General features: G+C 53.4%; 1 protein-coding gene across 12 annotated transcripts; it reads left to right on the top strand.

Moving 5' to 3' along the window:
• Positions 1–4,441: 4,441 nt before the first annotated feature.
• On the top strand, positions 4,442–15,478 carry LOC140691074 (uncharacterized). Of its 12 annotated transcripts, none has more exons than XR_012066531.1 (11): positions 4,442–4,544; positions 5,279–6,241; positions 8,163–8,393; positions 9,867–9,943; positions 10,763–10,857; positions 11,671–11,881; positions 12,018–12,058; positions 12,520–12,736; positions 13,753–13,912; positions 14,752–14,908; positions 15,036–15,478. XR_012066531.1 is itself a non-coding variant. In XM_072953793.1 (9 exons), exons 6-9 carry the CDS (start codon positions 11,635–11,637, stop codon positions 15,051–15,053), a joined length of 642 nt encoding a protein of 213 aa, XP_072809894.1. In that variant the 5' UTR covers positions 4,442–4,544; positions 5,279–6,241; positions 8,163–8,393; positions 9,867–9,943; positions 10,763–10,857; positions 11,420–11,634; the 3' UTR covers positions 15,054–15,478. The 12 variants fall into 12 exon arrangements, 1 of the variants encoding a protein (XP_072809894.1); XR_012066525.1 differs by lacking the exon at positions 12,018–12,058 and adding an exon at positions 10,278–10,404 and having other exon boundaries at positions 11,420–11,881; XR_012066527.1 differs by lacking the exon at positions 12,018–12,058 and adding an exon at positions 10,248–10,316 and having other exon boundaries at positions 11,420–11,881.
• The last annotated feature ends 563 nt before the right edge of the window (positions 15,479–16,041 follow it).

The following is a 16,041-nucleotide window of genomic DNA, read 5'->3' as shown; positions in this document are numbered from 1 at the left end:
TGCCTGACCCACAGACACCGCAGAGAAAGGCTCAGCAGAAACCGTAAAGATGTGCAGCGAGGGTTATTTCATACTGGGGGCGGGGGGGGGGGCACAAACCTGAGGCCCCCAGTCAGTGTTTTTAGTGATTTTCATCTTGGATTGTCCTCCGTTATTCTACAATTAAGCATGGCTGGCATACGGCAGCATTATTGATTTTTCAGCCCTAAATGGACTGCCACCAGAGACACCATCTATGGGCAGCGATCCTCCCCCATCCCCTCCTCCCACGTCCACTGGCCCCACCCCAGGTAAAGCCTGCAGCGAGGGCTAGGGCACAGAGGGAACACAGGAGAAGCCCCCACCTCAGGCTGGCCAGGCTAACCCAGCTCCTGCTCACGAGATCCCAGGTGAGGACGCCACCCCCAAAGGTCCTTACCAGAGAGGCCATCTCCTGCAGACACTCACCAGAGGCCATCCTGTCCCCGACACCTAGTGACCCACAGACTCCGTCAAGCGTCTGCCTGTGGGGGTCACAACCGTCACAACCGTCTCCCGTTCTCACCAAATTGTTCCTTGTTTAGGGTAAACCAGCAGGAAGAGCCAACATGAGAGCGCCAAAAATCGCTCCATAAAATCTCCCCCAGAGGCAAGCGGCTGGTGCAAGTGCCCGGGCCTCCGGGCCAGGGCCTCAACGGAGGCGCTGCTGGGTCTCCCTCGAGGGACGCAGGCTGCGGGCGCTGGCAGATCGGACGGGCGTGTGAGCCTGAGTGGGAAGGCAGCCTTCCAGCCGCTTCAAGCCTCTGCTGCCCGGAGACACCTGCAACACCCCTGGCCACACTTCCTGTCCTCCTCCCCTTCCCCCAGCACCATCCTGGCCCCCTCCCCTCTGTACCTGACTCTCCGGCGCATCACTCAGCCCCCTGAGGAGCCAGAATGGTCAGAAGTAGACCCCTCACCCCACCTGCTAGAGGCAAGGAGGGAAGGGCACCGCACTTAGTCCTGCTACAAGCAGGCAGACGGAGCAGGTGTCCCTGACCGAAAGGTCGAAATGAGAAGGTTGAGGTCGAGTTCCAGGAAAGGGCCAGTCTCCTTCTGAAGAGCTAGACATGGTCAGAGCAAGGAGGGAAAGAGGCAAGACAGGCAAAGCCCTGAACGTGAGCATGTTCAGGATCAGCTAGCAGGTATCCATCAGCTACGACATCCCCAGTGACCCCACCAGGCGTAGCCCTTGCCCCCAAGGTGTCCCCAGGCCACATGCCATCTCTCCTCCCTCCCCACGTGCCTCTTCTCGGAACAGCAGCCCTCCATGCCAGAAACCTGGGCATCACCCTGGACCCCTCGCCCCTCATGGCCACATCCCACCTTTCCTGCCCCCGACATCTCTCCCCTCCTACGTGGGCCCCACGCCATGGCCTGAGTTCATCACCGCCCACATGCCAATGGCGATGGGCCCCTTGCTCACCTCCATACGGTTGCTGCAGTGGTCTTCCTAAACCACAATTCCAGGCGTCCCTGCCTCCTGCACAAAGCCCTTTCTAGCCATCTCAGAGCCCACAAAATAGTATCAGAATTCCACGGAATAAAATGCCCTACAGCCCTATGGCTCTCCAACACCATCTAACCTCCAGTCGCCCCAAACTCCTTGCCAATCTCTAAACTTCTAACCCTCCCGCCCCTCTGGGCCTCTGCACGTGCTGTTGCCTTGTCTGTCTCCCACGAATCCTTGAGACTGCCTGCGTTTGGCACAGAGAAGTGGCTGACTGGACGGGTAGATGACCACGGGAAAGGATACAGGAAATACCTCATGAGGTTGTAGCATTTCCCCCGTTATGACAACGAGGAAACAGATTCAGAGAAGTGGAGCAACTTGCCCGAGGTCACACAGAGTTAGTACCTCTTCCCGCCACCCTTTGCTGCCTCAGAAGAGCCATGGAAGGCCCAAAACAAAAGATGAAACAGAATAAGAACCCAGGCAGGTGTCAGCAGCGGTCAGGGGGAGGAGACAGAGAGCCAAGGTTGTGGAAGGTCGTGCCTGTGGTCAAACAGCTCATGGTGAGGGACAGGGGCTTCAAAGTCCAGGAGGCTTTAGGCAGACATCACTGAGGTCCCAGCAGAAAGCAAGTGTCCTCCCCCGGGAATCAGAATGGGACTAGAGAAGACTCTGGGACTGAAGACAGGACACCAGGACAGGGGACATCAGCCAGTGCTGGCCATGGTGACGAGGCTGCATGCAGGTTACTAAGCCTGGACTACCGGTGGGAGTCCTGAAGTAGCAGTACCTCTCCCTCACTCCCAGTGGGGGAAAATGTGTCTCAAGCTCAGGAAGAGAAATTTGGGGACACACAGGCTGGACCTCTGGCCTGTGCAAAACAAACCTCAGCTTCTTCACCCTGGTAATGGCTGCTGGGAAATCTGGGATCCTTGAGGGAAAGATAAGACTTGGATAACCCTACTGCTCCTCTTCCCCACCTCCTACCCTATGTTCTGCGTTCTCCTCCGCTTAGCCCGTTCCCTGAAGCCTTCCCCATTTGCAGCATGCACTCCACCTTGGATGACAGGAGCTCCTCACCAGGCTTATTCTGTGGTCCTCTCTAGACATGGGAGACCACCCCCTGAGGCCCATGGTGACTGGGGGAGCGCAGCGGGATGGATCACCTGCCTGCCCTAGGCCTGCCCCAGCCCCCGTCCACACTGCTGCTGTGCTCCAGCTGGCAGGCACGTTTTGTTACAGAGAATGCAGTGGCCATCCGACTTCAGCGGATGGGACCCAGGATGGCTGCATGCCCTAGAAAGCACCAGAGGTGTTCCTGGGCCAGAGGAACTTGGCCACCTCCGCCCCCGGCCTTGAACAACCAAGGCGTCCCACACCAGAGCAGCTCCTACGCGTGCCTGTCAGGGGAGGCGTCGATGGACCTGGAGAACTGCGAGTCACTTGGTTCGGGACACTGACTTCGTTCCCCGACACCCACCCAGAATCTAGGGAACCTTGGATTCAGGGTGACCACGAGGCCCCAGGCAGCAGCATGCACCTGTCCACCCTCACCTGAACTTCCAGCACTGCAGTCATGCTCTGTGCATCCCCTCATTAGGCCTGAGGACCTGTGTGGCTGAACCAGGATACGCCCACCAGTCGACCACCCGGAGGCCTCCTCACCATCATTCCCGGCCCAGACCCGAGGAGGCAGCTGGTACAGGCCAGCGGAAAGCAGCAGAGCAGCTGTGCCAGCACCTGTCCCTTCAGGGTGACTGGCCTGCCCCCCTCCACCCGCCCCTGCTCGGCCAGCTCCAGCCCAGCCACCAGGCAATGAGGAGGAGCCAGAGAGAGACAGAAGATCAGCGCAGCCAGCCCCGGCCGCAGCCACCCACTCCTCCACCCCTGGCAGCACCGCGCCCCATCATCAGGTGCTAATTAAATCCCCCTAATGAGGAAATAAGGATGCAGGAGCTGGCTCCAGCATGGCCTCCCCGGCCCACCGCCCTCGCCTCTCCATCGGACTTATCGCTCGTCACAGGATGTTTACAATAATTTTTAATTTGTGCAATTATTAATCACTTTTCTATCTGCCTCATTTGCATAATAATTAGTCATCTCACTGTTTGGCATGCCTGTGAATGACAGTGTTTTAAATTGAATTAAGATTTTAATATTCTATTTTCCTGCTTTCTTTCCCCTCCACACGCTAATCAAAGTCAGATTTGGCAGCCAGAGGGAGGATGGGGAGGAGGCTGGCAGGCACTGGACTTGGCCCACTCTGAGCTCCTGAGAACTGTCTGGGAGGAGGGCCTGTCTGGAGAAGGCAAAGACAAACACCCCGCACCCAAATCCGGCACTGGAGGGGTTAACCCAGCCTCGCCTAATTGGTAGAGGGAATGAGTGAGGAGTGGGCAAAGACACCACGGAGGGAGGGTCACACTGGCTCAGTGGCATCAGAGATCAAAAGAGCACTTTCATTTCTTTTTTTTTTCCCCAAACAGGCTGTTTTTTGCAAGGGGAAGTTGGAAAGCATATTACAGGCCAGTAATTGATCCCTGGATGCTAGTCTAGGTTAACTTTGATGGCTCGGCGTCCCCCAGGTAGAGAAGCAGGCTGGAGCATCTAAAGCCCACTGCCACTCTTCAGATGGACCCGGAAAACAAATCCCTGCAGCTAAGGTGGGCTCCCCCTCTCCCCTCTAGAGCTATTGCCACTCCACACACCGACAGACCCTCCGCCCAGGCTCTCTGGCCGCTTGGCAGGCCATGCCAGGGAGTGTCAGGTTTCGACTGACTAGGGACAACCAGCAGGGCACGCTGCCCTCTGTCAGGGGGCTTTGGTGGGTTTCTCTCTCACCCTCGATCCCCTCTCTGACCACCCCAGGAATTCAGCTCCAACCCCGCCTCCTCACCACTGTGGGCTTGTTGCCATGGTAATCCCGAGGCTGCCCTGGATACCCACTGCTGCTCCAGAATTCTCTGCTTGGGCAGGCAGCTCACCCCGCAGCCTGCTGAGGACAAAGGGTGAAGATTTGGGCATGATCACCTACTCGTGGTCTGCAGAGTCAGACACTGGCCTCTCCCTTCAGGTGAGCAGGGAGAGAGGATGGCAGGGGGGAGGCGGGAAGACTCCATGTGGCAACCAAGGCCAGAACAGGGGACAGGAACCCAGTCCTACAACAGAGATTCCTTCCTTCCATAAGGAGCAAGGTCTTCCCATTCTGCACTTAGGGGCCAAGGGAGGGAAGTCCCCTGGATGGGGGAGAGGAAAGAGGGGTCTTGCTGCCAGATTTAGAGCTGGGTGAGAAAGTGGGGGCTACAAGTTTCCAGGAGAGCCCTTCTCCTTCACAGGACCCCACAGTTAGTCTGCCTTCCCCACCTGCACGTCAGTCAGCAAGGGCAGATGGAGAAGTTCCAGGCATTCCTGGGGTCGCCTATGGCACAGGGTGTTCCTGGGCTGACCCGTGAGCGTCCCAGTCAAGTGCTAATCCACGTAGGAAGGCACCTGCCTCCAGAGCTACAAGGGCTAAGCACTCACTTGCCCAGCCTTTGCCTGAAGGGGCAGGACTAAAACTGCCAGGATTCAGGGAAGACACAGTCCAACCCAGGAATTATAGGGAGAAACTGGGCCCTGGGGCTTTGGGCTGTATCCTCAACTGTGACTAGAGGGCGCCCACAACCCTCTTATGTGGTTGTAAACCAGGCTCAGATGAGCGGGACGTCACTCTCTGCTACACGGTCACTGGGAGGACCCCAGCGCTTACCACGCCCCGCTTCACCCACCCCACCCAGCCCTCTGCTCCCCAGCCTCTTCCTTCCACAGCCTCGAGTGGAAGCCCAAAGGAGCCCTGCCGGCAATGACAGCTGCCCAGAAAGCTAGTCCCGCAGCAGCCTGCTAGCCACCTTCACCTCTCACACCTGAGCTCGGGATGGAGAGAAGGCAGAGGACCCTCAGAACCAGGCCCACCATGAGTTCCAGTCACTGACCTGGGAGAGGCCTGGTTTATACCTGCTGTCTCTGCATAATTATTAATAGCACACACACACACCATTTACTCTCAGAAGTGTGCTGGTTTGGACGATAAATTAAATGGTCTCTAATCACAGCCAAGTTCAGGGTCCGAGGGAGCCCAGGGAGAAGATGAGCATGGAGACTCTCCACCTCCACCCAGAGATGAAGTTATTCCCTTTTAGGCAACACAGGAGGAAACTGAGAACCCCAGCCTGGGCCAGAGCAGAGGCATCTTGACAGTCCTGCTTGGGGAAAGAGGAAAGGCAGATCTTCCCTATCAGGAGAAAGACTTGACAGAGGGAACGGAAAGAAGATAAAAGAAAACTCAGCACAAGGGTTAGGGAAACCTGAGGGAGTGAAGTGCTATCTCCACATATGTCCAGCAGGTGGCAACACAGAGCAGTCTGCATCCACCCATCCCCACTGCAGCAGGGCAGCCCAGCCCAGCTGGCTGTCTTGTCTGGCTCTGGGGTGTGGCCCCTGCCCTTCTGCAAAGCCTATCTAGACTACAAAGCCTCTCTCTCCTTTATTCTACTCTACACCCGCTTCTTCCTAGCTGACTCCCTAGCCTGAATTGAAAAATCAATTAATTAAGACATTACACACACGCACACACGCCTCAGCCTGAGAGATGAAGAAGAGAAGTCAGAGCCACCAGACTCGGGAACGTGGGACTCCTGGATCCCTTCCTCTTGTGCTGCTGTCTGGTTGATGCAAGGCTCTTTGGGGGAACCCCTTCTCCACCCATCTGGGTTGGGATACCTAAGTGCAGAGGTACAGGAACCACCGTGTTTCTTTGTGGGCTGGGAATGGAGTCATAGAAATTGGGGGGTTTCAATACGTTCTGTCATTTGGAGAAGTTAATGCAAATTGGCTGCAAAGTAATACACGAATGCACACTATTCTACATCAGGAACCAACAGTGGTGACATTTGCGGGACTCAGACAGCAGTAACTACCCCACAGAGCCTTGTGGGATTAGTGGGAAGAGAAACTAGCCGGTGCACATGGGTTTTCCTGCACCGGCTTCCCACTCCCAGGTACCCCCCCCTCCAATGCACGCGGCCAGACTCTGCTGGAGGCAAGGAAGTCACGTCCTGCACTCTAGCTGCTCGTGGTCTGGTTGGTTGGCCCTGGGGCCTCAGTGCCACACCTCCACCATTCTCTCTCCAGCCTAATGCCAAGACTTCTCCGCACATAGCTGAGGCCAAACTGGGATCTTTATCCCCCTATTGCCCAGGCGGGAGAGGATTACTGTGAAGAAGGAAAGTACCAATCGCAGAATCCCTACCTAAGATTCCAAAAGCTCCCCGCCTGCACCTGCGCCTCAGTGGCTGAGCTCTGGAAGTTCGCATTTGCCCAGCTCTTACCTGCAACAGAACCTCACCCTAGCATTCAGCTGAATTCAGCAAATATTTATTGATGTCTCCTGTAGGCCTGGCTTTGTGTTGGAGGCTCAAGACTGTGGTCTCTGCCTTTAATAAGCTCTAAGTCAGGCAGGGGGAGAAAAATGCACCACGTTCACTGTAATAAAAAGAGATTTAGACTAGATCAGGTAAGAGTAAGTACTCTGGGAGCAAGCCCCGAGAGGAATCATTTCATTCAGCCTGTAGTGAGGGAGCCAGGGAAAACGTCACCAAGGGAATGCCATTTGGGGGGGGCCCTAAATCTGAGTAAGGTTCTGCTACGGGGAGGAAGAACGTGCAGAAGCAGCAGCTTGGAAAAGCGCAGGGGCCTGAACCAGTGGCATTTAACAAGGGAAGTGAGAAGTCCAGAGAGTGCAAGCAAGGAGTCCACAGGTCAGGCCACCAGGGACCTTGACAGAACGCTGAGGAGACTGGACACATCCTGCAGACAGGGCTTCGTTCTCAGTCTGCATCCCATGTGACCCTGGGGGACATTCCTGTCCTCAGTCTCCCCTGCCAGCCCTGGGATGATCATTGCTGCCCACACCCTGTTCCCACCAAAGCCACAGACTCCCTGTCTGGGTCTGGGTTGGCTGGCAGAGCCACTCCCTGAATATCTGACAGGAGGTCCATGTGCTAATTCAGCTCATGCTGCAGACAGGACGATCAACTAGCCCAGCTGATCAGACACTTTCAGTAGAGAGCTGGGGGTGAGGGGATCTAAACCCTCCTTGGCCCGTTCTCATCCAGAGAAACTCCCTCAAGGCTCATTCATTGATTCATTCACTTGGACAAGGAGCACAGGCTTTGACAGCTCTGTGGTCATTAGACTCAGTTTCCTCACCTTCGAAATGGAAATACTAGCACCAAATGTGTTGGGTTTTATGAGATTAGTGCATGGAGAGGCCTGGCCTCCAGTAAATAAATGAAAGCTTTAGTTCTGAGGTGTAACGCCTCAGGCTGCAAGCTGGGGATTTGAAAGTGAGTAAGAGACCTGAATAAGAAAATAATAAATAAGGATCAGAAAATGAGTAAGAGTCCTGGCCACAGGACCTCATAACCCACAAAACAGCATGATGAATGTTGGCTACAAAGTGCCACGAAAACTCAGAGAAAGGCTGAACAGGCGAGCCGACCTTGCCCTGGGGGCAGTAACACGAGCTTGCATTCTGAGTTCCTAAGCAGAACCGGGCAGACAGGCCCTTCGAGCCCCTGCCCCGTAACCTGGGGGTCTCCTGGCACCTCGCGTGGTTGCTTGAGTTTGTCTTTGTCAACACTTCTCTCTTTAGTCCGCATCAAAAGACTTCCCAAACTGTGACGCAGAAGTGAACTCCTCTCCAGCATGAGACCATGTTGGCCGGGCTAATCTGAGCCTCAGGAGAAGGGATGGGCCCAAATAACCCTCATTCTAGCCTCCCCTCCTGCACCTAGAAGAACCAGGACAAAGCCCACCATCCTACCACTTTGCCTGCGGAGAAAGCATAGAAGAACAGAAAGGGGATTTCTCTTAGAGGCTGAAGGTAACTAAAATGGGTCCAAACACAAGCTGCCAAAGTAGGAGATGGGGGCAACACGGCTCCACCCGCTCTCTCACAATAAGTGTAGAAGATGTGGGGCCTCCTGACAGTAAAGCTCAGCGGGAATCAGGGGTGGGATGCGGTCACCATGAAAGCTAAGTCAGTTGTAGACACACTGACTGCAATGTAACAGCGATGACACTGATTATCATATAACATTAATTACAATGTAACCCAATCTAGACGGAGGGGAGTGACAGTCTTACTGCACTCTCATCAGAACACCCCGAGCCTGAGGTCCCACACCAGCTGCTCTTCTTTAAAACAGAGAGCAGCAAACTGGCGTGAGCTCAGGGAAGGTAATACGGGACTCAAAATCATGCATTAAAAGGATGATTGAAGGAATTGGGAAAGAATCCGATGGGCCCAACAGCTTTCTTCTAAGGTCAACATAACTGTGACATGACTTCCTGATCACAGGGAGGTGGTGCCAGAATTAAGGGGGGAAATGTCTTACTGTCAGCCACTCAAGCAGTGAATCCGAGATCGTTCCCCGGGTCCCTGCTTCAGGCTCACGTGATGTATGTGATGTATCCCCACTCACACGGTTCCTGCAGGACGGCAGCGTTCGGGAATAGTTCCTCTATTCAGTTTTCCCCTGATCTTTATTTATGAGTCTGGGACCCACCCCGAGACCACCCTCCAAGGTTATGTTGAGCAGGCCTCCAGACCCCTTCCGCCGACCACCTCCGCCCTCTCCTACGGCCCTTCACCTTTTCCTCCCCGCTCTTCCTCTCATGTCAGCCTCCAGCTGGGTTGTCGTGCTTGGTTCTGCTGCTGGATTGGGTGTGAAGGGGAGGGAAGGGGCCCTACATGAAAGAACTATCCACAAACAGAATCAACCCCTCTATGTGTGAAGGTTGGTTTGTTCCTACCTTATTACACAGAACTTGTCTTGCCTCCTTCCTACTATGTCTCAATACAAAACTCTCCTCCTGCTACCTGAACCGTGTGGCCCCAGGAAGGGAAGCAGGTGGGGCAGGGGAAGAAAAATTCGCCCCAACGCATCTAAGTGCTGTCGGGTAGAGAGGGGCTCTCTCTCCTGCTGTGGATGGTGAAGGCACAGGAAACACAACTGAAAACAGCTAGAGGTGCCCAAGAATGGGCACGTTCTGTCCCAGCAGGAGGCGGCAGGACAAAGTGTTCAAGCATGGTGGGAGCAGCAAGTGTGCTTTGCCCGTGGGTCCCAGCACTGGAGCGGGTGGGAGGGTTAGATCGCTTTAAGACGCTTTCCAACTCTGACTGCAGGCTTAACGTAATTAGCACCGCACCTCCATGGGACCAGAGGCTGGGACAGCAGTTGAGTTAGTAAACTGATGGGAAATACTTTTAAGTTAATTGATGTGGAGAAAGTGAAGTGAATGTAAGTCCTTTAAGGTATGCTCCAACTCTGAGATGCCAGTTTTGTGATTACAGGTTCAGAGGGTCAGCCACTGGCCAATCTATACAGCTGACAAGATGCAGGTCGACCTTCTGTCTCAAGATAGTATCTGGTGTGTATCTGTGTGTGTGTGTTGTGTGTGCGCGTGCCACATTCACATTCATTGAGGAGGAGCACGGCACCCAAGTCACCAGAGCTCAGAGCCAGTGCCAATATGCCAAAGCACAGGCACTCAGTCAGGAGCAGGGGACAGAGGACAGGGCTGGGCAGAGAAGCGAGTGCCAACATGGCCCAGAAAGCCAGTGGGCCAAAGTGCCCACTCCAGCCATCTCTGCGGGCTCTGTGACTGTGGGTGAGTGTCCTCCAGTCACACCTCTAACGGGACCTCCGTCCCACTCCCCTACCTGTCCCCACAGCTCCTGCTCTCTGCTTGTCCTCTCATGCAGGGCTGACAGGCAGGGGACACAGGACACTTCTTGTCATGGGTGGGTACTTCTCTGGCTCAGCGCAGTCCCCACAGAGTTCTCATCACCTGCTTCCATTACAACTGCAGCCTCCCAATATCAACCATCGGTAAAAAGGCCCTTTGGCAGCCCCTTTCTCCATCCTAAGGACGTCACATACCCTAGCCTGCCTCCCCCCCCTTCCACTGGCCAGTTAAAAATGTTCCTTCTTCACGAGTCAAAAAGGCGTTTCTATAAGGGCAGCAGCCCCCCCGCTCCCCACCTCCCACTCGTGAAATTCAAAGGTGAGTCAGTGAGGCCGGTGCAGAGGCCACCTTCCTCCCTCGCCCTGAGGACCTGGAGAGGCTTCCACAGGTCCCCTGGGGGTGTTTCCTTCCTTGCAGCCTCAGAAGTAGGGAGGGCACAGAACCCCTGACTGGGCTGTAACCCTCCTGAGCTCATAGCCGACTCCTTCCTCCGCCCCTTAGGAAACACAGACACCACAGCAAAGGCTCCAAGCCCTGGAGCAGGGTAGCGGCCGCCTACCTGGAGCTCCGCAGATCCACCACTAGCCCTCATCACTGTAAGCTGCCCTCCCCCAACCGGCACGACTCCCAGGGCCAAAAGAACCCCCAAAAAACAAAAACAAAAAAGAGCTGCAATGCTCTTTAAAAAGAACTGCTTTTGAAATGCCATATGCCCTCACCCACAGAGAAAGCCCCCCCACGCAGCCCTTACTGATCCGCCCGCAAATAAACTAACCCCAGGAGCAGCGGCAGCAGCGCCCCACTTCTCCCCTCAGTGGGCGACGGGCGAGCGAAGGCTGCCCGGAGGCAGGTGGGAAAGAACCTCTGGAATCAGGCCAGTCACCATTCCTCCCCCCGCTCTAGACAGCCCCTCTCCTGGGGACAGAGGACCCCACTCACTTCACTACCCTTCTTCAAATGGCACATCCCCGGGTCCCACCCCGGAAGAGACTCTGGCTCTCCAAACCCAGCCATGGAGAAGCTACCCCGCTGTTCAGGAAAGGTCACACGGGCCACTGACGCACTCTCGGAATATCTTAATAATTACACGTTAAGAGAAGAAACTATTTATTCAGCTCCTACTACATGCCAGGCACTGTGCTGTGCACTTTATTTCAGATCCTCTCAATAACGTAGGAAGGGATGTGTTATCCACTTTACAGAGAAGGAAATTGTGGCTCAGAGAACCTGAGTAACTTGCTAGACAGCAGGGAGCACCTGCCTAGTTTCTGACGACTTCTCGCTCTGGGAGACTGATTCCCACTGACTTCCACCATCAGTGAGGGGGAGATAAGAAGGACACCTCTGAACAGAGAGGCAGGAGCGAACTTCCCATGATGAGGAAGCAGCAGCAGGGGGTGGCTTTTCAGGAGTCGGAAGCCCAGAAGGAAACAGCCCCAGAAGATGTAAAATACCGCCTGGAGCCTCTTCCCAAGACTCCACTCGGGATACACCACCTAGGCTACTTCCGTCCGCACGGCAAGTCTTCATGGCTTCACTTCAGTACATCCAAGCCCTGGAAGCTAGAGCCTGTGAGCCACCATGGAGAGAAGCCTTCCTACTCAGCTGAGACTCAGCCCGGTGGGTACAGGACACTAGGGGATAGAGGAGTGGCACTCTGCATGAAGCTCAAACTGAGCCCTCTGTTCCCAGCCTACTCAATTCCACCTCACTGGGGCCACTCCTGTCCCCCAGGCAGCCCACTCCCGTCCCCCAGGCAGCCCCCAGGCATGGGAGCCACCAGCCCAGGAGAATACAGTAAGCAGCAAGTGCCCCCACCCCACCCCACCCTCCGCCCTCCCTCTCCAAGAGACTTGCAGGCAATACTTGGCTACATGGTTAGCCAGGACCGCTCAGGAAGGGCACCAAACCCTACACTACCCCATCCCAGCCTACCTCCTTCCTATTTGGGCTGGACCAGTAGGCAGCCCTGTAGTCCAGGCTCTCAAAGCTCAAGTGATCCCAAAAGGCCTGAGAGGCCACTCAGGGGTTTCACACTAAGGACTCTTGATTTCTGGCCCTGGAGAGACAACTCTGAAGGTCAGAGGGGTGGGGGAGGCAATGCTGATATATTTTGGGTCTGCTATTCCCAGCATAAAAGGCTCACTCAGGTCGAGCTGGCTGTGCAGGCACCAAGGCTGGGGTCCAGACCCCCACTGTTAACCTCACGACCTTCCCACCTAGAGGAGGCCCTCTGCACACTTTCTTGCTCCCCTTAGGTGACTACCACATGACCACCACTCATCAGATTTCCTTCCAGAGCCCTCCTCTTGGTCAGTCAATGTTCCCAGTTCCCATTCAGGGCAGAAAAATTGCACCAATAACGCGTCCAGGCTACATAGAGTATATCAACCAGTATCGGAGTGACTTCCAAGCCCCAGGGTGGAGTCAAATATTCGAACCTGACCCAGCCAAGAGCTGCGGACAAGAGATCAAGTGAGTGACCAGAACTGTGAGCAACCTACTGCACGTTTGCTGCAGGCGAGGGGGCTAGAGGAGGGCTCTCTTTCCCAAGGACAAAGGTAACAGCATCACAACTGTCTTCTGTCCAGTTGAGAGACACAGCTGGAGAAGACAAGGAGCAAAGGACTAACTGTTCTGTCATCTTGAATCTCTGTCTAGCTCAGACCTACTTAGTCCTCTCACCTCACATAAGCTCTGAGTGAGGACAGGTTGCATGCTCTTCGTAACTGGGGGTCAGCCTTTTCCCCTGTGCATCTTGGGAGACACGAACTCTAACTGCAAGCCAGGAGGTAGAGTAGCCAGGCTTATCCAGGACCCATGAAACTATAGAGAATCAGGTATTCCACTTGCCTGACCTTGTCCTGGCTTCTCCCCTATTAAAGCTACTTCCCTTAGGGCTCAAAATGACCCTGTACATACCTCTGACTTAGCCCTGAAAGTTAGAAGGCCCAGCTCCAAACCGAAGCCGGTAATATGCACACAATGTTACACAAGGGTTACAGAAACGGCCGTCCTGTTCCAAGGCGGTAGATGAAAAGATAATCTTCACCCCAAAGTGACCCAGGGACACCAGCCTAGCAACAGAACAGCACCCCCATCTCCACCCCACCAGCAAACACACTTTCAAGCTCCTGTTTCCCAAGACCACATTCTCTAACAAGCTGCAGCCTTGAGCTGCCTAACAGAGTGATTTAGAAATTCTCTCCATTGCCCTATCCTTTGGCTGCAGGTGTCACATCCTCTCTGCTGGTTCTTAGCATGATAACTGGGGAGTGTGAAAAGAAACAGATAAAATAAATTAAAATTTTATTTTCAGAGAAGAAATAAATTTTCATTTGAAATTATCTGAAAACGTACTGTGTAGCTCAGGCAGGCACATAAATGACAGGCAAAGGAAGCACGCAGGGGCCAGGGCCTTCCATTCGGCATCCCTGGGCTGGCTCACAGATACAGACTCTGACCTTCAGAAATACTTTCACCCCCTGCAGCAAATACATCCAGACCAGGCGGGACACCGCCCTCAGCTTGCAGCCTGCTACGCGTCAGCAGCCGAAGCCCAGCTGGCTGAAGCAGGAGATGCCCATCCTGGCGGCCAAGTTTGGCGGAGACACAGTGAGCAGGGTAAAGTGCCCAAGCTCTCTGTCAAAGGTAATCAGCGGGAGGATCCTGACTACCCCGTCACCCTAAGGTAAGGGGGTGGGGGATGCAGGGAACACGGGAAATAGTTTAACTTTGCCAGACACCCGAATCCCACTTTTCTTGGGAAAACCAGATCTGCAGCCACTTACAGACTCTGATCACTCCCTGACCACATAGGTGAGGTATGTATGCACTTAACATAAGCTTGACACGTGGTCAAGTACTTAACAAAAGATAGCAATTAAAATCATTATTATTAACATTATTACTACTATTATTATTTCCCTAGGCATGCATTCCTCTCTTCCCAGATGTCTTATCTACCTTCTCCCCAATCCCTGGTAAAAAGAGTCAAGAGTAAGTGCCCCTCTAGCACATTCAGGGTCTCCAGAGCCAGGCTCCAAGTGAAATACCAGCAAGCAATTCTTGCAGGACTGCAGACCTCAGCCCCAAGTATGCCGTGGAGACCCTCAATACAGAGGCTATGAGAAGCCCTGGGTTAGGGCTCCTTTTGTGAACAGGGGACAGGCCCTGGGCTCTCCCTGTACCTCTCACCCAGCCACTGGGGTGAGGATGGATGGGGGAAAATGGCAGAGAGAGGAGTCTAATGTTTAAATTCTGGCTTTTTTCCAACTCAGAGCAATTCTGAGCAAGTTAAGCTCTCTTGCCAAAAGAAAAAAAAAAAGAAACAAACACACAAAATGGGCCCTGCTTACTAAGCACTAGACATTGCATTTTTACCTGCAACTCCTTATAATTCCTTACCTGACAGAGGATGCTGAACGTAGTATGCAGGAAGGGGAAGATTTATTCCCTTTCCAGTTGACCGCCCTCTGTCCCCTCCCAAGGGTATGGGTTCACAGGCACCAGCTGAGGCTCAGACTACCACCAGGACCTTCTAAATGCCCTTGTTTTCTGAAAGGGTGAACCTGTGTAAGCCCAAGGTCAACAGCATCAAATACGAGCCAAACATACTTCCGCTACTGAGCAGATGAAAACATTCAGGTACAAAGGAAAGACTGAGTCATTCCCACACACAGTAATGTCACTTGCATGTGGCAAAACAGCGTCACAGGGGAGGCGTGACTTGGCTCCCGCCTGGCCCCAAAAATCTCTCTACCTATTTTTACAGGCCAGTCCAGCTGCCTAAAAGCCGGCTCCAGAAGTATTTATGCCAACAACAGGACTCAAAACTCAAAAAGAAAAAAAAGGAATTGGAAGAAAGAAACTGCCCAAGTAACTTATGCAAAAATGCACAGTTCAGGACACACATCTCTCAACAAACTCAAACCTAAAACCCAGGCCTCAACATAGCTACCTCATGGCCTAGATTCAGCTTGCTCACCAGGATTTCCCAGGCATGCCCTAACCCTAATCCAGTTCTTTGATTAAGCAAGAGTGAGTCACCTCTTTAGAAAGGAATGATGCCCTCTGGATCCTGGAAGATCAGTGTGTTCCAAGAAACCTCAGGAAAAAAGAGATCAGAATGTTTCCCTCTTGCTAATGAACCAATGGTAAAGCATCAAGGCTCCTGGAATCAGTACCATCAATTAATCATATTTTATTTGAACTACAGTGTCTGCTTACCACTTTTTTTAAAATTTACATTTATTTGAGATGTATTTCCTATACCATAAGATTCACTATATTTTTTACTTGAGGTATATATAGTTCATATACCATACAATTCAGTAGTTTTTAGTATTCCTCACTGTTCCTTAAGTCTAAACTTCAGACTGAAGAATGCATAGGAGAGGAGGAAAACACAGGAAAGAAAGGGAGATTTTGATCAAAACCTAAATACTAGGTCTCCCTCTTGAAAGTCTTTACCAGTTGGAGGCAAGATAAGAAGTAGAAGAAAATGCAACTGAATTTAGCCACCTATATTCTTGAGAGATCCTAGGGCTTATTATTTTCAAGAGTGCATGGCCCCAGGGCCCTGCTTCCCCAGTCCGGAAAGATGTATCACACTGCCCTCTAGCACCCAGCCTAGGGAATGACAGCCAGCTACCAGCCGAACAGGCTGAGAGGCCTCTGCCCTAAGAATGAGCTGTGCTCACACAGGTAAATGCAGAGAAATCAGAGGAAGAATTTATAAATTGTCACCAATGCCCACTAAACACAAAGCTCACCTGGAA

This window comes from Vicugna pacos, chromosome 33 (assembly GCF_048564905.1).
Source record: "Vicugna pacos chromosome 33, VicPac4, whole genome shotgun sequence".
NCBI lineage: Eukaryota > Metazoa > Chordata > Mammalia > Artiodactyla > Camelidae > Vicugna > Vicugna pacos.
The sequence above is the reverse complement of the archived record's forward strand: the minus strand, read 5'-3'. Positions and strand labels throughout refer to the sequence as shown.